This window comes from Macaca mulatta, chromosome 8 (assembly GCF_049350105.2).
Source record: "Macaca mulatta isolate MMU2019108-1 chromosome 8, T2T-MMU8v2.0, whole genome shotgun sequence".
NCBI classification, from domain to species: Eukaryota; Metazoa; Chordata; class Mammalia; order Primates; family Cercopithecidae; genus Macaca; species Macaca mulatta.
In genome coordinates this window covers 130,327,044-130,351,732 of record NC_133413.1, presented here as the reverse complement: position 1 = coordinate 130,351,732, position 24,689 = coordinate 130,327,044, and the positions used below count along the sequence as shown (strand labels likewise).

Here is a 24,689-nt window from a genome sequence, read left to right as displayed (position 1 = left end):
GTGAGCCACCATACACAGCTGGGAAATGCCCCTCTGTAAGGGTCTCTCCCTCTCTGCACCAGGGACAGAAAGAAAATTAAGTCACTAGAGACTCATAATAAATAAAGAACGTGTTGACCTAAATCTGCATAACCAACCTTACATTTGTATAAGGTGCTTTTTCTGGCCCTCTGGTTTTAACTGGGTTACATCTTTTTTTCTTTGTTTCAGGGAATAATGGTATTTAAGCCTAAAGTCTGAACAACCCTTATTTTATTTTATTTTATTTTGAGACAGAGTCTTGCTCTGTCACCCAGGAGGCTGGAGTGCAGTGGCACAATCTTGGCTCACGGCAACCTCTGCCTCCCGAGCTCAAGCGGTTCTCCTGCCTCAACCTCCCAAGTGACTGGGATTACAGGCACGCACCATCACGCCTGCCTAATTTTTATATTTTTAGTAGAGACGGGGTTTCTCCATGTCAGCCAGGCTAGTCTAGAACTCTTGGCCTCAAGTGATTCACTCGCCTCAGGCTCCCGAAGTGCTGGGATTACAGGTGTGAGCCACCACGCCTGGCCTCAACTACTCTTTTCAGATCTATCCTAAAGATTTACTCATTTCTCTGTATTTTCACCCATATTTACAGAGGGCATACATATTATTAAACTTCTGTTCATTTTTCTCTTGTTAGTCTGTCCTTTGTTATAGCAGGTCTCAGTTAAGAACTCATGTAAAGTAAAGAAAAAATTATTTTTCCTCCTCTGTGTAAGCTTGCCTTTAGCCTCAATCATCAGTACGTTCTTTTTCTTTTTCTTTTTCTTTTTTCCAGAGAGACAAGATCTCACTATACTGCCCAGGCTGGTCCCAAACTCCTGTCCTCAAGCAATCCTCCCCATTCAGCCTCCCAAAGTGCTGAGATTACAGGCATGAACCACCACACCCAGTTAGTGCCTTCTTTTTCTTCCTTCCCTTTTCTCTTCCCCTTTTTCCCCTTTCCTTTCCAGCTGGGCTATTCCAGGCTTAGGCTGATCTCTATCAATTATCTTAATTATTGGAGAGATGCAGTTAATTCCTGTCTGGATGTGGCCTCTAGCTTCCTTTGCTACAGACCCCAAATTCTCTCTTCATGGCAGTAGAGCAAAGGTCTCTGCTACTGTCTTCCACTGAAGGATGAGGTAATCATAGCTACTCTAAAGCAACTGGGAGGATTAAAAAGATAATGTATGTAAAACTGCTTTGTATATGGCACCGTGTTACATAAATATGTGTTTAAAACAAAAGAAAAAGAAAGAGGGCTTAGTGTTGAAATTGTTGAAGTGCTCTGACTAAAGTTCTAAAAGAGGAAATTATCCACCCAGACACAGCAGCGGTAGCCTGGTAGGCCAGGGTCAGCTGCTGCAGCTGTGAGCAATTTACCCACGTCATTATCTGGTTTCCATCTCCCTCCATTTAAAGCTGCTAAAATAGCCAGATGGCAACTAAAGGAGTTGAGAAAGGTAACTTATGTGAGTAAAGAAGTGTGTTCAGGCCCTTTGCAGTGGCTCACACCTGTAGTCCCGGCACTTTGGGAGGCCAAGGCTGGAGGATCGCTTGAGCCCAGGAGTTCAAGACCAACCTGGGCAACTTGGCAACAACCTCCCTCTCTATGAAAGATAAAAAAATTAGCCGGGTATGGTGGTGAGCACTGGTAGTCCTGGCTACTCAGGAGCTGAGGTGGGAGGACTGATTTAGCCTGGGAGGTCACGGCTGCAGTGAGCCATGATCATGTCACTGCACTCTAGCCTGTCAACAGAGCAAGACCCCGTTTCAAAAAAAGAAAAGAGGCCAGGTACAGGGGCTCATGCCTGTAATCCCAACACTTTGGGAGGCCAAGGCGGGAGGATCACCTGAGGTCGGGAGTTCGAGACCAGCCTGACCAAAATGGAGAAACCCCATCTCTACTAAAAATACAAAATTAGCCAGGTGCAGTGGCACATGCCTGTAATCCCAGCTACTTGGGAGGCTGAGGCAGGAGAATTGTTTGAACCTGGGAGGCAGAGGTTGTGGTAAGCTGAGATCACACCATTGCACTTCAGATTGGGCAACAAGAGTGAAACTCCATCTCAAAAAAAAAAAAAAGTGTGTTCATCCCATTTCCTGTTTGCAAAGGTTACCCAAAAATCTCAAGGTTCCTGGTCATTGTTTGGGGGAAGAGAATCTTTAGATTTCACAGGTTAATAATTTTTATAGTTTAAATATCTGCCAGGCTGTGTTGGCTGATTCAGCTGATGCAATAGAACTTGAGAATTTTTTTCTAGTGGGGCCTGCAGTTAGCATCTCATCTTCTTTAGTGGTTAAGAGTGCAGGCTCTGAAGCTAGACTGTCTTGATTTGAATCTTGAATCTACCACTCAGTAGCTCTCATCTTCAGCATGTTACTTCTTTTTTTATTTTTTATTTTATTTTATTTTATTTTTGAGACAAGAGTCTTCTCTTTCACACAGGCTGAAACGCAGTGGCATGATCTCAACTCACTGTAGCCTCTACCTCCTTGGTTCCAGCAATTCTCCTGCCTCAGCCTCCCGAGTAGCTAGGACTACCAGCACATGCCACCACGCCCAGCTAATTTTTGTATTTTTAGTAGAGATGGGGTTTCACTATGTTGCTTAAGCTGGTCTTGAACTCCTGACCTCAAATGATCTGCCTGCCTCAGCCTCCCAAAGTGCTGGGATTACAGGCCTGAGCCACCATGCCCACCCGTCAGCATGTTACTTAACTTCATCTCAAAAATGAGAATGAGTATGATACCTAACTCTCAGAGTTATTGAGGGAAATACATATGTGAATAGAGTTCTTAGAACAGTGGCTGGGATATAGTAAGAGCTCTATACATTTCACCTATTATTTAGAGTAGATCAGATTAGGTACAAGAGCTAGCATTTGAAGGCCATAAGAGGTAGATGTTGTGTTAAAAGCTTTTGCCAAGTGCAATCACTTAATTCTCCCAACAATTCTGTGCAGGAAAGAGTTACCATAGCAGCCCTGATACAGAAGGGCCAGCTTATGTGGCTGGTCCATGGCTAGCATCTGGGAACTTGGCTTTTGGAAGGTTCCCAAGTCACTAACTGATAAGGACGTTGCCCACCTGGCGCACTGAATTGTGTTGTATCGGCCTGCCTAGACTGTTTGTACAAACACTGTGATTTATGGAGAATACTTGCTTTCCTTCTGAGCGACTGGAATGCTGCTGGTTGCAGCTGGCTGAGCAAACAGAGCGTACCTATGAGAAAAGCCCCCAGTAAAAATCTTTGGCTCTGCGCCTCAACATGGTATTAGGGCTCAGAAATGGATACCCCAAAATATGGCACTTTGATATGCTGAACTGAAGAAAAAGTTACGATTTCTCTGACTTTCTCCCCTGCTTCTGTCCCTCAATCCTCTGTGTCCCCCAAAGCACTGGATAAAGTTCTCTGAAGTTCCTACCTGCCTAAGTCTGGATCTGCCAAAGAAGAAAACAATTTACCTCTGGTGCCTTCCCTGAGTTTTCATTAACTGAACTCATACGACACGAAGACAGACTGAAGTCTGTCGACAAACCTGGTCAGAGTTTTGTCACAAATCATGGTCTGCTCTGCTGACCCAATGGACTTTGTAGTAGGCCATTGTATATTCTTCAAGCCTATTGAATCCTCCTAAAAATCATTCACACTTCCCCATCTCCCTTTCCTCTAAGAAGCAGGGGACATAGCATCTGTACTGCATTGGGATATTAGGTAATCACTCTGGTTCTCCCCGTGTACACACTAATACATTGGTTTGCCTTTTCTCCAACTGATCTGTCTTTTGTGAGTTGATTTTTCAGCCAACCTTCAGACGGGAAAGGGGATGTTTTCCCTTGGCCCCTACAAGGGCTCCCCTGGGCAGAGATATTGCACACGTGTTACTGCATTTCACGGCTAGAGGAGGGAGTCCCTTCAAGAAGGAAGAACATAGGAACCTGTGCCTGGATTTCTCCACACTCCACCTGATGTGCCCTTGTCTCTTGCTGACCCTGCTGTGTATCATTTCACTGTAATAAATCTTAGCCACGAATACAACTACACATTGAAACCTTCTAGTACACACTGAACATGTGAATGCTCATAGGTCTCTGGAAAAACAAACTCTCAAAGGTCTATCATATAACTCTAATTTTATAGTTTCAAAATCCAAGGAATGGGAAAGTTATGAGATGCAGACGCGGCCACTTAGTAGGTGAAAAAGCTGCATCTAAATCCAGTCTGTCTCCTTCCAAAGACTGTGCTCATTGCATTGTGCCAGGCAGCCATACACAGTCACATACATCCCAGACCAAGGCAAGCTTCTTTCTAAGATACAACACCTAGTAGCTACAGGGTAGCTCTGCAACTTGAGAAAATCTCTTAAAGGATTTGAAGCCCAGATTTCTTCACTGTAAATCTGCAATAATAATACTAATGCCACAAAATTGCTGTGAGGATTTAATAAGTACAACATACAAAGCATATGTGTGAAGCACATACATATTAAATACACAGTATATTAAGATCTATAAAGTAGCCTAATGCCTTTATACATGGTACCCATCCATAAATTAAAAAACTAGACAAATATGTATAGATGTGGTCAACATATAGACATTTGTATAAACATGTACATATACATGCACATATATATAGCCACATAAATACACATGCATGTTAATTATTCATCTAACAATTTCTGCCTTGAGTAAAGTGCACCAGTCACCACTCACAGATGAAGCTAGTTAGGATTTCATAGGTGAACCTGATTTTTACACTTACTGGTTTCAAAATAGGGAACCACTTTTATCCGGAAACCCTCTGCCCAAAGCCTAAAGGCTGACTTTCCTTAATGTTTAACCTATGAAATTAATTATTAGCCAGACAATTAAAAGCTTTGCTCAAGACACTAACTGGTACTTACCATGAGCTCTAACATACACAGATATGGTGGCCATATTTTCATAACTCCAAGTTACAACCTGTGACCTAGCAATGAATTACTGTGCTGGGAAACTGAAACTCCCTCAGAAACCCCAGTTTCTATACAGAATATTCAGTCCTCCTACAACCATGGAAAGCATACTTCTGTGGTTAATATTTATTATCGGCTGGGTGCAATGGCTCACGCCTGTAATCCCAGCACTTTGGGAGGCCAAGGCGGTAGATCACCTGAGGTCAGGAGTTTGAGACCTGCCTGACTGACATGGTGAAACCCTCTCTCTACTAAAAATAGAAACCCTCTGCCTCCAGGGTTCAAGAGATTTTCACTGCCTCAGCCTCCCAAGTAGCTGGGATTACAGGCATCCACCACCACTCCCAGCTAATTTTTGTTTTTTTAGTAGACACGGGGTTTTGCCATGTTGGCCAGATCACTGAGCCACTGCGCCCAGCCTCATCTGACTTTTTCTCTGCAGAGCAAAGATATGAAAGAACCAATTGTAACCCAAACCTACCACTTTTCACGGGGAAAACCCCAGTCATCCCACTCAACTCCAAGGTCACACTTACTAGCAGTAATATCCATTTGGACATTACTACCTGAGTGGCCTCAGACAAGTGATTTATCCTATTGGTGCCTTCACCTCCTGATTTGTAAAATGGAGATAATAAGAATGTTGGCTCTATAGTATTGTACATCTAAACATTTGTTAAGAAGGTAGCTCTCAGGCCAGGCATGGTGGCTCATGCCTGTAATCCCAGCACTTTGGGAGACTGGGGCAGGTGGATCACTTGAGTCAGGAGTTCGAGACCCACCTGGCCAACATGGTGAAATCCTGTTTCTACTAAAAATACAAAAACCAGCTGGGTGTGGTGGTATGCAGCTACTTGGGAGGCTGAGGCAGGAGAATCCCTTGAAACTGGGAAGTGGAGGTGGCAGTGAGCCAAGATCTGCCACCGCATGATCAGAATAACTCTGTCTTAAAACATAATAATAATAATAAAAGAAGGTAGCTCTCATATTAATGTTCTTACCACAATACATTTTTTTTTTAAAAAGTGTCTACCTCATACAGTTTATTTATTAGTAAGTTAATAAGGGTAAAAAGGATTAGCACAGTGCCTGGCACATAGTATAAAATAAATAAATGAATAAAATAGCACATCTTCTACTGTTCTCTAATTGCTTCTGTAACCATGTCGTAGTCCTGACAATACTATGAACTGTTTAAGGTCAGGGATCACACCAGCACTGTGCTTCCCTGTCCATCTTCCTTTCCTCAGTGAACTGAAACCAGAGCTAGACATGTTAGGCCACCAACAGATGGCTGTGAGTCCAACTGTGGCAGAACTGCACAGGAGAAAGCAACCTGGAATACAGTGTCACTCACTCTAAGCAATGCCTCTACATCCATGGCTTCCAAAATATTTGACTCCAATGCACAGTAACAAATAATTTTAGGTTGTAACTCAATATACACCTGCATATGCCCCTATGTTTTATAGCACATATCTAAATGAAATAAAAGTATTGTAAAACAATACTTACTCTTTTTTTTTTTTGAGACGAAGTCTTGCTCTGCCACCAAGGCTGGAATGCAGTGGCACAATCTCGGCTCACTGCAACCTCCACCTCCCGGGTTCAAGTGATTCTCTTGCCTCAGCCTCCTGAGTAGCTGGGACTACAGGCACACATCACCATGCCAAGCTAATTTTTTGTGTTTTTAATAGAGATAGGGTTTCACCCTGTTGGCCAGGCTGGTCTTGAACTCCTGACCTCAGTTGATCCGCCCGCCTCAGCCTCCCAAAGTGCTGGGATTACATAAAATCTTAAAATATTACTCTAACTTTCCCTCTGCCTTTCTGTGTAAAAACAGGCCATAAAGAAATTATCGCGGCCGGGCGCGGTGGCTCAAGCCTGTAATCCCAGCACTTTGGGAGGCCGAGATGGGTGGATCACAAGGTCAGGAGATCGAGACCATCCTGGCGAACACAGTGAAACCCCGTCTCTTCTAAAAAATACCAAAAAAAAAACTAGCCGGGCGAGATGGCGGGCGCCTGTAGTCCCAGCTACTCGGGAGGCTGAGGCAGGAGAATGGCGTAAACCCCGGAGGCGGAGCTTGCAGTGAGCTGAGATCCGGCCACTGCACTCCAGCCCGGGCGACAGAGCGAGACTCCGTCTCAAAAAAAAAAAAAAAAAAAGAAATTATCTGACCTATTTTGGTTAACTGTAGGTCATAAGACTCCCATTGCAAGCCGGGCATGGTGGCTAACACTTATAATCCCAGCACTTTGGAAGGCTGAGGTGGATGGATCACCTGAGGTGAGGAGTTCAAGACCAGCCTGGCCAACATGGTGAAACCCTATCTCTACTAAAACATACAAAAATTAGCTGGGTGTTGTGGTGCACGTCTGTAATCCCAGCTACTCAGGAGGCTAAGGCAGGAGCATCACTTGAACTCAGGAGGCAGAGGTTGCAGTGAGCCAAGATCATGCTATTGTACTCCAACCTGGGTGACAAAGAGAGACTCAATCTCAAAAAAAAAAAAAAAGACTCCCATTCCAGAAAGGGTCCTGCCTTACACCCAGAAAGAATGAATGCTGCAGAGAGGCCAAAAAGATTCTATACAGACAGGTCTTGTTGGGCTTCTCTACTCAGTCTATTAACTTTAGATCATATCCTTTTTGTCCAATCATATTTCTACATAACTGTCCATACTTTGTTGAATATAAGCATAACAACGGACAATTTTCTCTGTATCTCTGGGTTTTCATTCTGAAGGCTCCCATACATGTTAATAAATTTGTATGTCTTCTCTCCTGTTCATCTGCTTCTTGGGTCCAGCACGGTGGTTCACGCCTGTAATCCCAGCTCTTTGGGAGGCCAAGGCGGGTGGATCACTTGAGGTCAGGAGTTAGAGGCCAGCCTGGCCAACATGGCAAATCCCTCCCTTAAAAATGCAAAATTAGTGCGCCTGTAATCCCACTGTAATTCCAGCTACTTGGGAAGCTGAGGAATGAGAATCGCTTGAACCTGGGAGGCAGAGATTGCAGTGAGCTGAGATGGTGCCTCTGCAGTCCCGCCTGGGCAATGGGGAAGGAAACTCTGTCTTAAACAAAACAAAACAAATCTGCCTCTTGTCAGTGATTTTCAGCAAACCTTCAGAGGGCAAAGGGGAAAGTGTTCTCTTGGTCCTTACATGTATAACCTATGCACATCCTTTTGTATACTTCAAATCATCTCTAGATTACTTATAATACCCAATACAATGTAAACACTCTGTAAGTAGTTATTATATTGTACTGTTTAGGGAATAATGATGAAAAAATGTCTATGTGGGTGTAGTTCAGACACAAGTTTTTCCAAAGATTTTAAATTCATGGTTGGTTAAATACACAGACACAGAACCCACAGATACAAAGGGCTGACTGTAAAACACTTCTTAACCAGTAACTTACATTGCATCATTGTGATTCAGTCCTAAAAGGAAAGTGACACTTTTATGAAGGCTCTTTGGATTAACTCTTCACTGTGGCAGCTTACATCATGGTTCAGGAAATGTTTATTCTCCTCTAACAACCAACCTTCTGGGAGGCATCTACTTCCCAACTCCATATTATACTTGACTTCATGACTTGCTTTAGCCAGTTAGATACAGAGTTGTGATGTTACATTACATCCAAGCAGCAGCTTTTGGAGGTGCTATAAGAACTTGCCTGCCCTCTTTAGCATCTGCAACCATCTGTTGAAAACAACACATCACAAACAGTGGATATTCCTCTAGTCTGTGTCCCAGAATGGAAAGGCATGGAGCACAGACCTGAACTTGACCCCCAGCTTGAAGACAAGCTGAACATAAGCAGAGGTGCCACTGACTTACAGATTCATGAGTGAGAAATAAGTACTTGTTGTAAGACACAAGATTTGGGGCTGCTTGTTACTGCAGCAAAAGCTGCCCAATACACTCACCATGCTGGATGATGCCATGCTCCATAAGCCGGTGGCAAAGCTGCTCTGCCTCTTTCCTTGTGGTGGCCTCACCTTCCTGAACCAGCCAGTCCAGGAATTCAGATGCCATGAAGGTGCGCTCATACTTGACCCCTTCCTCCTCCCTGGGCTGCAGGAGTGTGTTTTCAGGGCTCATCAGCCTGGGAAGAAAAAAAAGGGAAAAGAAAAATAAACCTATACAAAAGGAAAACAGCTCATTTGAAATCATAGACTTCTGTGAAGTACCACAGCAAAGTTGTCAGACAGATGCAGCTGTCAGGTGCCACCACACGTGTAATTTCTTTTTTTCTTTTTTCTTTTGAGACAGAGTTTTGCTTTTGTTGCCCAGGCTGGAGTGCAATGGCATGATCTCGGCTCACTGCAACCTCCACCTTCCAGTTTCAAGCGATTCTCCTGCCTTGGCCTCCCAAGTAGCTAGGATTACAGGCATGTGTCACCACGCCCAGTTAATTTTGTATTTTTAGTAGCGATAGGTTTTCTCCATGTTGGTCAGGCTGGTCTTGAACTCCCAACCTCAGGCGATCCGCCTGCCTTGGCCTCCCAAAGTGCTGGGATTACAGGCATGAGCCACTACACCCAGCCTACCATACATGTAATTTCTAAGAGGAAGATCTGCTTCAAAAGCAACCAAGATGCATTTTATCCTAGTAATTTGAAAAAAAAAAAATTGGAAATGCAATCCAAAACTCTATGATTAGCAGACTGCATTCAAGTTAGCAATCTTGAAAAGAAGTTACAATTTCATGTTCTACTCTACCATTCTGAAAACGCTAGTATTTCTTTCCTAATTGCATTATTTCACTTCTGTGCTAAGACTAATGCTGTGAACTGAGTGTTTTGTGTCCTTGCTAAATTTTTTTTTTTTTGAGACAGAGTTTCACTCTTGTTGCCCAGGCTGGAGTGCAATGGTGCGATCTTGGCTCACTGCAACCTCCACCTCCTGAGTTCAAGCGATTCTCCTGCCTTGGCCTCCAGAGTAGCTGGGATTACAGGCACATGCCACCACACTCGACGAATTTTTGTATTTTTAGTAGAGACGGGGTTTCACCATATTGTCCAGGCTGGTCTCAAACTCCTGACCTCGTGATCCTGCCGTCTTGGCCTCCCAAAGTGCCAAGATCACCAGCATGAGCCACCATGCCCAGCCGTCCCCACTAATTACATATTGTGAATCTCTAGTCTCTACTGTGATGATATTTGCAGGTGGCGCATTTGGGAGGTAGTTAGGTTATGACGCTGGAGCCCTTGCGATGGCATTAGTGCCCTTATAAAAAGAGACAAAAGGGAGCTTGCTCTCTTTCTTTCTCTCTGCTCTTGCCATGTGAGGACATAGCCAGAAGACAGCCACCTGCAAACCAAGAAGCAGGATCAAACCAAGAAGCAGCCACCTGCAAACCAAGAAGCAGGTGTCACTGGATCTGCTGGCACCTTGATCTTGGACCTCCCAAACAAATGTTTGTTGTTTAAGCTACTCAGCCTATGGTATATTTTGTCACAGTAGCCTGAACGAAGACGACTACATAAGTGACTCTTGAAATCCTCCCGTACCCACATAGCTTGCTTCTCACACCTATCTTCCCAGGCATTCCTCAGCTCCTCTGGATCCATTTTCACATCTCTAAAATAGCTCCAACTGGGCCTATAAGTGTTCTCCTATGCATCCATATATGATGCAATATAACGCAAATGTCAGTCCTTATTCTGGTTGACATTAATACCAGTATATGGGGCCGGGAATGGTGGCTCACACCTGTAATCCCAGTACCTTGGGAAGCCGAGGCGGGTGGATCGCTTAAGGTCAGGAGTTTGAGATTAGCCTGGCTTGGCGAAACCCTGTCTCTACTAAAAATACGAAAAAATTAGTCAGACACTTTGGCACATGCCTGTAGTACCAGCTACTCAGGAGGCTGAGGCAGGAGAGTCGCTTGAACCCAGGAGGCAGAGGTTGCAGTGAGACGAGTTCGCACCACTGCGCTCCAGCCTGAGTGACGGACACTCCCTCTAAGAAAAAAAAAAAAAATCAATAGAAGGTACTGACCACTGTCCTCGGCTAGGGGGACATCAATCATACTCTACTGGTTTCTGACCCGCCCTCTGCTCCTATCTCTTACTCAGCTACCCTTGTGTTGGCTTCTCTGCATCTCCCTGGACTTTAAAGGCTGGAATTCCTTGAGATTCAGTCCCTACATACCTCTTTTCTCATTCCATAGTCTCTCTGGTGAGCTCCTCCATGTCCCTGTCTTCAATTACCATCCATGTTCCAAAGATTCCCAAATTTATATTCCCAGACCAGGCCTATACTCCCAACCCTACAGCTTTGCATCCACATAGATTTCTCAAAGCCACCTCAAAATCAACAAGCCCAAAACTGAGCTCACATTCTTCCTTCCAAACCTGGTCCTGTGCCAGTCAGTGCTTACACTGTTCAGCCAGAAAATGAGATATTGTCCTTGGCCCCTCCCTCTTCCTCACCCCCTGCCCAGTCATCAGTATGAACTGTGAACTTGAACTCCTAAATCTCTCTCATGTATGTCTAAGCCTTCCCATCTCAGGCATTGCCACTACCTTAGTCTAAAATACCAATACTTTTAACCTAGACAACTACAGTGTTTTCTTAATTGACTATACTATGCATCCACTCTTATTCTCAACCCAACCTTGGACACCTAAGTCTAGACATAACTATTAAATTATCTTTTAAAAATTCAAACCTGATAATGTCCTTCCCCTGTTGAAAATACACTTCCATAGCTTCTCATTGCTTTTAGGATAAAGAACAAAATTCTTCACATGGCATATAAAGTAAGCGTGATCCTGCCCTCTTTCAGTTCCTCAAACATACCATGCCCCATCTACCACAGGCCTTTGAATTTGCCATCTCCATGGCTAGAATGCTCTCCCTCTCTTCTCCTCACCACTCCCTCCTGTGCCTACTTGACTCCTTGTTTTGCATCTCAGTTATGGTCGGGTCTCAATTAGACCATCTCATTGCTCCCTGTACAGTTTCTGTGATTATCAGATTAAAGATAGGTCAATTGCAGGCTCCAAGAAGGTTGAGTCCACTTTTGTCCATAAAACTTTGGGGCTTTTTGGTTTTGTTTTGTTTGAGACAGTCTTGCTCTGTCACCCAGGCTGGAGTGCAGTGGCGCAATATCAGCGCACTGCAATCTCTACCTCCCAAGTTCAGGTGATTCTCCTGCCTCAGCCTCCCAAGTAGCTGGAACTACAGGCATGCACCACCATGTCCAGCTAATTTTTTTTTTTTTTGTATTTTTAGTAGAGATGGGTTTTCACCATGTTGGCCGTGCTGGTCTCAAACTCCTGACCTCAAGTGATCTGCTGGCCTCGGCCTCTCAAAGTGTTGGGATTACAGGTGTGAGCTACCACACCTGGCCCATAAAACTTTGTTAAATTAAAAATTGAACCATATAAAATGCCATGGTCATTGTGCCATGTTCTTCCATAAAATTATTCCTGATGAGTTCCTGATTACAGGCATGTGCCACCAAGCCCGGCTAATTTTTGTATTTTTAGTAGAGACAGGGTTTCATCATGTTGGCCAGGCTAGTCTTGAACTCCTGACCTCAGGTGATCTGCCAGCCTCAGCCTTCCAACGTGCTGGGAGGCCCTTTTCTTTTATTCAACCTTGTTTTTCTCAAGAGTATAATGGTATCCTTACCCAGCTTTTGTGAAAATCATATGAGTGTGAATGAAACAACTTTGTTTTTTTTTTTTTTTTTTTGAGACAGAGTCTCACGCTGTTGCCCAGGCTGGAGTGCAGTGGCGCGATCTCGGCTCACTGCAAGCTCCGCCTCCCGGGTTCCCGCCATTCTCCTGCCTCAGCCTCCTGAGTAGCTGGGACTACAGGCGCCTGCCACCGCGCCCGGCTAATTTTTTGTATTTTTAGTAGAGACGGGGTTTCACTGTGGTCTCGATCTCCTGACCTTGTGATCCGCCCGCCTCGGCCTCCCAAAGTGCTGGGATTACAGGCTTGAGCCACCGCGCCCGGCCACAACTTTGTAATAAAAAATAATGTACAGTATACGCAAAGTGTTATGCTATGTAAGTAATCATTGTACCTACATTGGGGCAAGATGAATTTCTGCCTTCATAGCTATGAACTCATGAAAATGGAGATTCCTTTAAGGTCCCTTCTCTCTTCCTAGAATGATTAGAGTTCTATCTGAAATCCATGGAAGGGGCTCAGGATTAGAAATTAGATGCCTGGGACCCAAACATAGCTCTGCTACAAACTAGTCATGTAACTTCTCACTGTCTCCCAAACTTATATTAAATGAGGAAGATAATACCGGTTCCACTTGCTTCACTAAATTGTTGTTATCAACAAAAATCTTGGGGGCAAGTGAAGTTCTAAGTATATGAATGTATACTTTTTTTTTTTTTTTTTTAGAGAAAGTCTCGCCCTGTCACCCAGACTGGAATGCAGTGGCATAATCTCAGCTCACTGCAACCTCTAACTCACAGGTTCGAGCAATTCTGCCTCAGCCTCCTGAGTAGCTGGGATTATAGGCGTGTGCCACCATGCCTAATTTTTGTATCTTTAGTGGAAACGAGGTTTCACCATGTTGGCTAGGCTGGTCTTGAACTTCTGACCTTGTAATCTGCCCGCCTCAGCCTCCCAAACTGCTGGGATTACAGGTGTGAGCCACTGCGCCTGGCCCATGAACGTATACCCTTATTAAGAGTATAAGAGTATACAAGGTATAAGCATCTATTAGAACTCATTAAAGATCTTCTCATTCAGCATGTAACAGAAGTCACTTAAAAATCTTATGTAGACACCAAGCACGGAGGCTCACGCCTGTAGTCCCAGCATTTTGGGAGGCCAAGGAGGGCGGATCACTTGAGGTTATGAGTTTAAGACCAGTCTGGCCAACACAGTGAAACCCCATCTCTACTAAAAATACAAAAATTGGCTGGGTGTGATGGTGCATGCCTGTAATCCCAGCTACTGTGGTAGAAGGCTGAGGTAGGAGAATCTCTTGAACCTGGGAGGCAGAAGTTGCACTGAACCGAGATCACACCAGTGCACTCCAGCCTGGGGGACAGAGCACGACTCCGTTTCAAAAAAAAAAAAAAAATCTTATTTAGATCTTTTCCCAAATCAAACTTCTTCTGCACTTTAATCCATGCTTAGAAATAGCCAACAGGTGGTCGGGTGCAGTGGCTCATGCCTGTAATCCCAGCACTTTGGGAGGCTGAGGTGGGCAGATCACAAGGTCAGGAGATCGAGACCACCCTGGCTAACACGGTGAAACCCCGTCTCTACTAAAAATACAAAAATTAGCCAGGCGTGGCAGCGTGCACCTGTAGTCCCAGCTGCTGGGGAGGCTGAGGCAGGAGAATGGTGTGAACCCGGGAGGCAGAGCTTGCAGTGAGCCGAGATCACACCACTGCACTCCAGCCTGGGCAACAGAGCGAGACTCCGTCTCAAAAAAAGAAAAGAAATACCCAACAGGCTTATTTCCCAAAGTTAGTAACAGTTGAGTTGGTATAAGCAATATGAATTTTATTTAATATAATAATGGACAACCCCTTCTTGGAAGGTGGTAAGGACAACTGTCACATGTATGTCAACACAAGTGAAAGAAACATAAAAACACTCTCTAGGAAAATGTATGCAAAGCAAAAATGGACACGGTAGTTCTTCACATGTCTTCCAGTGTGACTTCATTGCTTCTCCTATCCAGAGGCGGAGTCCATTTCAATTTCCTTTGAACTTGGGCTAGCTTTGTGACTTGCTCAGACCAACGGGATGCAGTGAAAGTGAGGTTCTTCTTTTTTTTTTGTTTTTTTTGTTTTGTTTTGTTTTTGAGACAGAGTCTCACTATGTCACCCAGGCTGGAGTGCAGTGACGCAATCTCGGCTCACTGCAACCTCCGCCTCCCGGGTTCAAGCTATTCTCCTGCCTCAGCCTGCTGAGCAGCTGGGATTACAGGTGTGCACCACCACACCCAGATAATTTTTGTATTTTTAGTAGAGACAGGGTTTCACCATGTTGGTCAGGCTGGTCTCGAACTCCTGACCTCTATGAATGTGCCCAGATGAAAACAATAGAGGAACCACCATGCAAACCATAGAATCAAAAGAAATAATACATCATGGTTGTTTTAGACTGCTAAATACTTAGTATGATTTGTTTTGTAGGAATAGATGGCTGGAACACATTCGTAGGAATAAGTGGTGGCAAAATATGTGAAACCACACACACTGAGGCATGTTACATAGCTCAGAAAGTTGCAACAGAATGACAGATGAACACTGAAATTCCAGGGAATAAACTGCGTAGAATAAAGCCACATGGAATGATGACAAGAATCTAGAAAAGAAAATAGAGGCCGGGCGCGGTGGCTCACGCCTGTAATCCCAGCCCTTTGGGAGGCCAAGGCAGGCAAATCACTTGAGGTCAGGAGTTCAAGACCACCCTGGCCAACATGGTGAAACTCTGTCTCTACTAAAAATACAAAAATTAGCCAGGCATGGTGGCACATGCTGATAATTCCAGCTACATGAGAGGCTGAGGCAGGAGCATCACTCGAACCCAGGAGGCAGAGGTTGCAGTGAGCCACGATCGCCCATTGCACTCCAGCCTGGGCAACAGGGCAAGACTCTGTCTCAAAAAAAAAAAAATAGAATGACCCATGTGCGTGCCCAGGCAAGAAATACTACCATTCCTTCACTTCTTTTGACCCTCAAATAAGGTGTCTTGGAGGACAAAATGGAAGAAAAACTAGCGTCCTCAGCTTTCTGGTTTTAGATACCACTTTCTCTAAGAAATCTCCAATTCCTGCAAATACAGACCATGTACCATTTCTAAGGTCCCTCTCAAAGCACTAGGGGAATTACCTGCTCACTTGATTAGAAGCTTTTTGAGACCAGAGAACCTGTCTATGTGGTTCACAGCTTTTTCCTAGCACAGTAGGTTTTCAAAAAGCTGAGTGAATAAATTAAATTTAATTCTAAGGATTCTCCTGCTATACATCATTATCCAAGTATATACTAAAAATAACCCCAACCTGGGTGCAGTTGCTCACTCCCACCTTTAATCCCACCACTTTGGGAGGCCGAGGCAGGAAGATGCTGTGAGCCCAGGAGTTCGAAGTTGCCGTGAGCTATGATTGTGCCATTGCACTCCAGCCTGGATGGAGCAAGACCCTGTCTCTGGTCAGGCAAGGTAGATCATGCCTGTAATCCCAGCACTTTGGGAGGCCAAGGTGGGTGGATCACCTGAGGTCAGGAGTTCAAGATCAGCCTGACCAACAGGGTGAAACCCCGTCTCTACCAAAAATACAAAAAAATTAGCTGGGTGTGGTGGTGGGTGCCTATAATCCCGGCTACTTGGGAGGCTGAGGCAGGAGAATCACTTGAACCCAGGAGGTGGAGGTTACAGTGAGCTGAGATGGTGACATTGCACTCCAGCCTGGGCGACAGAATGAGACTCCATCTCAAAAAAAAAAAAAAAAAAAAAAGACCCTGTCTCTTTAAAAAAAAAAAAGAAAGAAAAAAAAGGAGACCTGTGTGGAGATAATCAAGAAAGTTCGGCACTACTGATAGTCTCCATTTAAGATATAAACACAGACCCCCAGCCTTTATCCCTCCGGCCTTTATCCCTGTTTCGGACCACCCTGTCCCTCCCAGTTCAGTGATTTTCCTTTCAGGCAATGGGGAGGGCAAGCAGACGGGGTTAACTTGTGTCATTTCTTGTAACTAGAAACATGACCTGCCAGCCGTCTAGAGCTCCTACTAAGTATCTGGTGGCCTCTGGACAAGTGACTGGTTAGCTGCTTCTGCCAGTGTGAGCTTTAGGATGGAGGCCAGCTGGCATGCCTGCCTGGATTGGGTCAACCTGCCATTTACAACATGCTCCACCAGCCTTAGCACTTCCTTATTTCACTTCCCCTTATAATCAACTAATGTCCCCATCCAGGTTCTTATTTTGAAGACCAAGCCTTTCGTGGGATTTTATTTTAGGATTAATATGTAGTCACAATGTTAAAGCAAGTATTTGACTTACTACTTGTTGTGATTATCTTTTGCTATACGACAAGCTTGGTGGCTTAAAATAACCATCATTTAATTATATCTTAGTACTGGATGCATCGTCTGGGGTTCACCTGGGCAGTTCCTCTATGACTCTAGCTTGGGATCACTCACAGTTGCATGCAGATGATGGCCAGAACCGGATAGTTGGCTCTGTGGTGCCCCTCAAAATAGCCTCTCTCCAGTAAGGAAGTCTGGACGTGGTGATGCGGGGCTCAAGAAAGAGGAAGCAGAGGCTGCCAGGATGACTTCTCCTCTTTCTTCTCCACCTCTTCTCCCACCCCCTCCCCTTCCTTCTTCTTCAAGCTTTACTCAGAGATAATTCACACACCATACAATTAACCTATTTAACACGTACAATTCAGTGGTTTTTAACATATACCTCATGACTTATACAAAAATTATGTCGGCAGGGTGCAGTGGCTCACACCTATAATCCCAGCACTTCGGGAGGCCAAGGTGGGTAGATCACCTGAGGTCAAGAGTTCGAGACCAACCTGACCACCATGGAGAAACCCCATCTCTACCAAAAATACAAAATTAGCTGGGCGTAGTGGTGCATGCCTGTAATCCCAGCTACTCGGGAGGCTGAGGCAGGAGAATCGCTTGAATTCGGGGGGTGGAGGTTGTGGTGAACTGAGATCATACCACTGCACTCCAGCCAGGGCAACAAGAGCGAAACTCTGTCTCAAAAAAAAAAGAAAGAAAAAATTATGTCAAAATGGATTATAGAACTAAATATAAGAGCTAAAATTATAAAACTCCTATGTTTGAAAGAAGACATAAGTAGCAAGTTTCCATAGGCTTGGGTTAGGCGTGGCTCCTTAGACACAATGCCAAAAGCACAAGCAACATAACAGAGAAATAGACAAATTGGACTATTTCAAAATTAAAAACTTTTGTGCTACAAACAATACCATCAAGAACAGAATGGGAGAAAGTATTTGCAAATTCTATGTCTAATAACAGATTTGCATCCAGAACATAACTCCTCTTAAAATTGAATTGTAGAGTCTGGGTGCAGTGGCTCATGCCTGTAATCCCAGCATTTTGGGAGGCTGAGGTGGTTAGATCACCAGAAATTGGGAGTTCAAGACCATCCTGGCCAACATAGCAAATCCCTGTCTCTACTAAAAATACGAAATTAGCCACGTGTGTTGGCAGGCACCTGTAATCCTAGCTACTCAAGAGGTTAAGGCAGGAGAATCACTTGAACCCAGGAGACGGAGGTTGCAGTGAGCCGAGATTGTGCCACTGCACTCCAGTCTGGGCAACAGAGCAAGACTGTCTCAAAACACACACACACACACACACACACACACACACACACACACACACAAAAAAAAAAAAAAAAACAATATTTGCCTGCTGCAAGCACTCACCAGGTTTTGCTTGTGCATGTGAACTGATTTCCACCTTTCCTGGATCTATATCTGACTCAGATTTCCCAGATGCATATTAACCCAGAGGGAAGGCAGCACTACAATAGAAGGAACTACTACATTTAGGGGCCAGTACAAGAATAGAAATAAGCTGATAGCGATCTCCTTGTACATTGGGGAAAAAAATTCAAAAGAGCTGTGAAGGCCCTATGTAACCTGGAAATAGATGTGAATGATGTACAGAAGCAAAAGCCAGGGAGGGAGGCGAAATGGCCTGTGGGGCTTAGGTCAAAAAGATGCTTCAGAATTTAGAAAGAGAGCTTTAAAAAACAAGTCATATGTTAATACGATCAATTATTTTTAAAAGCAAAACAGACTGGGCATGGTGGCTCACACCTTAATCCCAGCAGTTCAGGAGGCCAAGGTGGGAGGATCACTTGAGCCCAGGAATTTGAGACCAACCTGGGCAATATGGCAAAAACCCATCTCTACAAAAAATACCAAAAAATAGTCGGGTGTAGTGGCACATGCCTGTAGTCTTAGCTACTCGGGAGGCTGAGGTGGGAGGATCATTTGAGCCCAGGAGTTTGAGGCTGCAGTGAGCTGTGATTGCACCACTGTCCTCCAGTCTGGGCAACAGAGTGAGACCTTATTTCAGGAAAAAAAAAAAAAAGTTAATAATCATTCACCCAAATATTAAAACCTTTACCTCAGTCAGGCAAGGTGGCTCACACCTGTAATTGCAGCACTTTGGAAGGCTGAAGTGGGTGGATCATTCGAGGTCAGGAGTTTGACACCAGCCTGGCCAACATGGTGAAACTCCGTCTCTAATAAAAATACAAAAATTAGTCAGGTGGTAGTGGGGCACACCTGTAATCCCAGCTACTCGGGAGTCTGAGGCAGGAGAATCACTGAAACCCAGGAGGCGGAGGTTGAGGTGAGCCAAGATGGCACCACTGCACTCCAGTCTAGGCGACAGAGTGAGACCCTGTCTCAAAAGAAAACAAACAAACAACAACAAAAAAATACTGTTATTTCTGGGGTAAGTCATGAATGAGTTTTCTTTTTTTTTGTTTTGTTTTGTTTTTTGAGACAGAGTCTCCCTCTGTCGCCCAGGCTGGAGTGCAGTGGCGTGATCTCGGCTCACTGCAAGCTCCGCCTCCCGGGTTCACCCCATTCTCCTGCCTCAGCTTCCAAGTAGCTGGGACTATAGGCGCCCGCCACCACGCCTGGCTAATTTTTTGTATTTTTAGTAGAGACAGGGTTTCACCGTGTTAGCCAGGATGGTCTCGATCTCCCGACCTTGTGATCCGCCCACCTCGGCCTCCCAAAGTGCTGGGATTACAGGTGTGAGCCACCATACCTGGCCTCTTTTCTTCTTAATAAAGTTCTCCTGGCTGGATGCGGTGGCTCACACCTGTAATCCCAGCACTTTGAGAGGCCGAGGCAGGTGGATCACCTGAAGTTGGGAGTTTAAGACCAGCCTGATCAACATGGAGAAACCTCGTCTCTACTAAAAATACAAAATTAGCCGGTGTGGCGGTGCACGCCTGTAATCCCAGCTACTTGGGAGGCCAAGCCAGGAGAACTGCTTGAACCCGGGAGGTGGAGGTTGTGGTGAGCCAAGATCGCACCATTGCACTCCAGCCTGGTCAACAAGAGCGAAACTGTCTCAAAAAAAAAAAAAAAAAAAAAAAGACTTCTCTATTACTCAAGTTCTCCCCCAAAGAAAATGTACTATGTTTATAACTGGAAAAACATGTTATCAATCAAGAAATTAAATTAGGCTTCAGTTTAGGTTTAGCCAGATGACTGATTCCTGATAAAACTCTTATATTAATACTCAATATAATAAATTTGTTTCCAATGTCTAATTATGTACTTAAATATATGCTTCCAACAGTTTTGAAAGTATAACACTGATTTGTGTGATTAGCAATGTTGGTACTCAGAAAACAATACCCCCAAATGAAGGCCTCAGAAACAAAAGTGTTTCTCTGACCTTCTCCAGTCATCCTGTGTCTCAGTCCCATTCTCCCCCGAGGCTAGCCGTGGAAACTATAATCTCTCTTCCCCAAGGCACATCATAGAAACCAGTACCCCTTTTCCCAAAACCAGCCATAAAATGTAAAAATATCACTCTAACTTTCCCTCTGCCTCTCTGTGTGAAAACAGGCAATAAAGAAGCCATCTGGCCAGGCACAGTGGCTCACACCTGTAATCCCAACACTTTGGGAGGCCAAGGAGGGTGGATCACTTGAGGTCAGGAGCTCGACCAGCCTGGCCAACATGGTGAAACTCCGTCTCTACTAAAAATACAAAAAATTAGCCGGGCGTGGTGGTGGGCACCTGTAATCTCAGCTGCTCCGGAGGTTGAGGCAGGAGAATTACTTGAACCGGAGAGGTGGAGGTTGCAGTGAGTCAAGATTGTGCCACTGTATTCCAACCTGGGTGACAGAGTGAGACTCTGTCAAAAAAAAAAAAAAAAAAAGAAGAAGAAGAAGAAGGTATCTGACCTATCTTGTTTGACTGTAGGTCATAAGATTCCCATTCCAGAGAGGGTCTTACCCCACACACAGAAGGAATGCATGCTCAGACAGGCCAGGAAGAATCTAGATAGACAGGCTTTACTGGGTTGCCCCACTGAGTCTATTAACTATAGATCATACCCTTTTGGTCCAATCATATTTCTTTCTTTTTTTTTTTTTTTTTTTACAGTGTCTTGCTCTGTCACCCAGGCTGGAGTGCAGTGGCACGATCTTGGCTCACTGCAACCTCCACCTCCTGGGTTCAAGAGATTAAGTGATTCTTGTGCCTCAGCCTCCCAAGTAGCTAGGATTATAGGCGTGTGCCACCATGCCCAGCTAATTTTTGTATTTTCAGTAGAGACAGGGTTTCACCATGTTGACCAGGCTGGTCTCAAACTCCTGACCTCAAGTCATCTGCCTGCCTTGGCCTCCCAAAGTGCTGAGATTGCAGGCGCGAGCCACCACGCCCAGCCTCCAGTCATATTTCTACACAATTGTCCATAATTTCTTGAACCTAAGCATAAAAATGGACAATTTCCCCTGTATCTTTGGGTCTTCATTTTAAAGGTTCCTATGTCACATAAAACTATGAATAAATGTATATGCCTTTTCTCCCTTGGCCCCAACAGCAAGAAGGGGAGTGTTTTCCCTTGGCCTTGACAGCAAGAAAGTAGGGAGAAATGCTCACATGAGCATTGATATTTTTAAGGACTATGCTATTGTCTATAGAGCTATGTACAGCTAAATTGATGCAATTTTCATAATAATTTGGTTTGGAACGAATAAACAGCTGCTCAGTTAATATTTATGAGTAAAAATACTACATATTGGAAAAGGTGAGGAACAGGGGAAGAAACACCACTTTATAGTGTGGCAACGAGGATCTTCTACCCTCCTTCACCAACCTTCATATCAGACACTGAATAGAACATACTCAGTCTCACCTTGGTTCCCTGCTCATGGTGTTCCCTCACTTCTTCCCATTTTCCCTTCCCTGAAGAAATTGAAACTACACGTCCTTTGCAGGGACATGGATGAAGCTGGAAGCCATCATCCTCAGCAAACTAACATAGGAACAGAAAACCAAATCCGCATGTTCTCACTCATCAGTGGGAGCTGAACAATGAGAACACATGGACACAGCTAGTGGGGGAACAACACACACTGGGACCAGTTAGGGGGTGCGGTGCATGCAGGGCTTAATACCTAGGTGCCAGCACACCACTATGTCACGTTACCTATGTAACAAACCTGCATGTTCTACACATGTATCTCGGAACTTTAGGGGCTCCTTGTACGGTAATACAGGTTGTTCACTGTACAAGGGAACCTAGCTTCAGGGGCTGAAATCCAACTCCAGGCCCTCATGACCAGTCCTGTGTCCTGTGTGGAGGTGAGGGGCTGCACCAGCCAGACAAAAAGAGCAGAAGGGGCCTGACTGTCATTCACATAAAGTGTCAGTGGAGATAGTGGGACTATTTTAAATGGTCAGATTAAGCCCTAAGGTCTCTGTGAACGTATCCCAACTAAGGAGCAATCCACACAGGTCTCGCCGTCTCTCTGAATTTCCTCTTTTTTTAAAAAAGAAATTCTTTGACTTCCTTTTTTTTGACAGAGTTTTACTCTGTCACTCAGGCTGGAGTGCAGTGTTGCGGATCTCAGCTCACTGCAACCTCTGCCTCCTGGGTTCAAGGAATTCTCTTGCCTCGGTCTCCCCAGTAGCTGGGATTACAGGCGTGCGCCTCCATGCCCAGGTAATTTTTGCTTTTTAGTAGACAGGGTTTCGCCATGTTGCCCAGGCTTGTCTCGAACTCCTGACTCAGGTGATGCACCCATCTCAGCCTCTCAATGTACTGGGATTACAGGTGTGAGCCACAGCACTCAGCATGAATTTCCTCTCAATTTTTATGTACTATTTTTATCCCTCCAGTGAAACTAGAACTTTCTGAAGAACAGGCACCATGCCTTAAATGTTTTTATTTCTTAGAAAACTGAGCCCAGGGAGGAGGTATACATCAGGTGTTCAATAAATATCTTCTAATCAACTGACTAAAAACTAAGTGAATACCATAAGCAACAGTAATGGAGGGTGTTGTTTTTGGAAATAAAATCCCTTCCTCTTTGCTTGTTATTTCAAATTAGCTGAAAGAAAGATGAGAACTTTTTAGTGTTAGTTTTATGCTCTGAAGAGACTGATATTCTGGAAAGTAGTAATTTTCACATTCCCCATGGGTTTTAGTGTTGTATTCAACAGCCATTTTCAGAATCTGAATCAGCTTTAGATAGAAGCCAAGTGTGGATTCTCAGGCCATGGCCATCCTAAAAGGCTACATTCAACTATGGCTTCATCACCACAAAATTATATAAGAAGGAGAGAAACCAAGTGCTTGTACCCTCAATTCAAAACAATTCAAACCTCAGTGAGCCTTTTAAAACAAATGTCAAGGGAAGCCGGGTTCTAAAACCTATTCTAAAGCTCATTTGACAGGAATGGTTATTATTTATTTTGAATGCTTTCATAATTATTAGAAAACAGAAGAAATTGCTAACAAAACGGAGAAAGAAAGGAGGAGTAAATAAAGATATTTAGGAGAGGTAAGATGAAGTGATGAAGGAACACTGAGGACAATCTGGGAAAATTGATGTGTGCGTGTGTGTGTGTGTGCATGTGTGTGTGTATATATATATATTTTTAGATAGTGTCTAACCCTGTCACCCAAGCTGAAGTGCAGTGGTGTGACCACACCTCACTGCAGCCGTGACTTTCCAGGCTCAAGCAATCCTACCACCTCAGCCTCCCAAAGTGCTGGAGTTATAGGTGTGAGCCACTTCACCATGCCAAATATATTTAAAAGATATAAGAAACATGGTTGGTGCTGTCACTCATGCCTGTAATCCCAGCACTTTGGGAGGCTGAGGTGGGCAGATTTCTTGAGGCCAGGAGTTGGAGACCAGCCTGGCAAACATGGTAAAACCCCATCTCTACTAAAAATACAAAAACAATTACCTGGACATAGTGGTGCACGCCTGTAATCTCAGCTACTCGGGAGGCTGAGGCAGGAGAATCGCTTGAACGGGAGGCGGAGATTGCAGTGAGCCAAGATTGCACCACTGCACTCCAGCCTGGGTGACAGAGCGAGACTCTATCTCGAGAAAAAAAAAAAGAAAAAGAAAAAAAGAAAAAATTAGCAGGGTGTGGGTGATGCACACCTGTAATCCCAGATACTCAAGAGGCTGAGGCAGGAGAATTGCTTGAACCTGGGAGGTGAAGGTTGCAGTGAGCTGAGATCACACCACTGCAGTCCAGCCTGGGCAACAGAACAAGACTTCGTCTCAAAAAAATATTAAATTAAATTTAATTTAATTTAAATTTAAAAAAGAAACAATGATAAAATATTGAACACAATGATAAGCAGGGACTGCCTTTCTACATAATAACAGACTAGGTGATAGCAGGGCTGCTCTGTCCCTCTTCTTTGTGGAAGCGATATAAAAAGACAAGAGAAGCAGTCTCTGCTTTCATTATTCAACCAAGGTGCTTTATATTATTACCTATCTTAACACAAATTGTATTTAGTATATCTATGGTCAACTGATTTCAACAAGGGTGTCAAGGCCATATAATGGGGAAAGGGTCGTCTTTTCGACAGATGGTGGAGGGACAGTTGAATAGCCACGTGCAAAATACTGAAGTTGGATCCTTACCTCACACTGCATAGAAAAAATCACCCTAAATAGATTTAAAAGCTAAATGTAAAAGCTAAAACTACCCT

At 44.3% G+C, this 24,689-nt stretch overlaps 1 protein-coding gene across 2 annotated transcripts in view; it reads right to left on the bottom strand.

Annotated features, from left to right (window-relative positions):
• DEPTOR (DEP domain containing MTOR interacting protein) overlaps positions 1–24,689 on the bottom strand; it is a 182,996-nt gene that overhangs the window by 81,096 nt on the left and 77,211 nt on the right. For both annotated transcript variants that reach the window (XM_001097652.5, XM_077943972.1), the window contains exon 4: positions 8,907–9,085. In XM_001097652.5, coding sequence (XP_001097652.2) covers positions 8,907–9,085 — 179 coding nt within the window. The remainder of the gene's footprint in view (positions 1–8,906; positions 9,086–24,689) is intronic.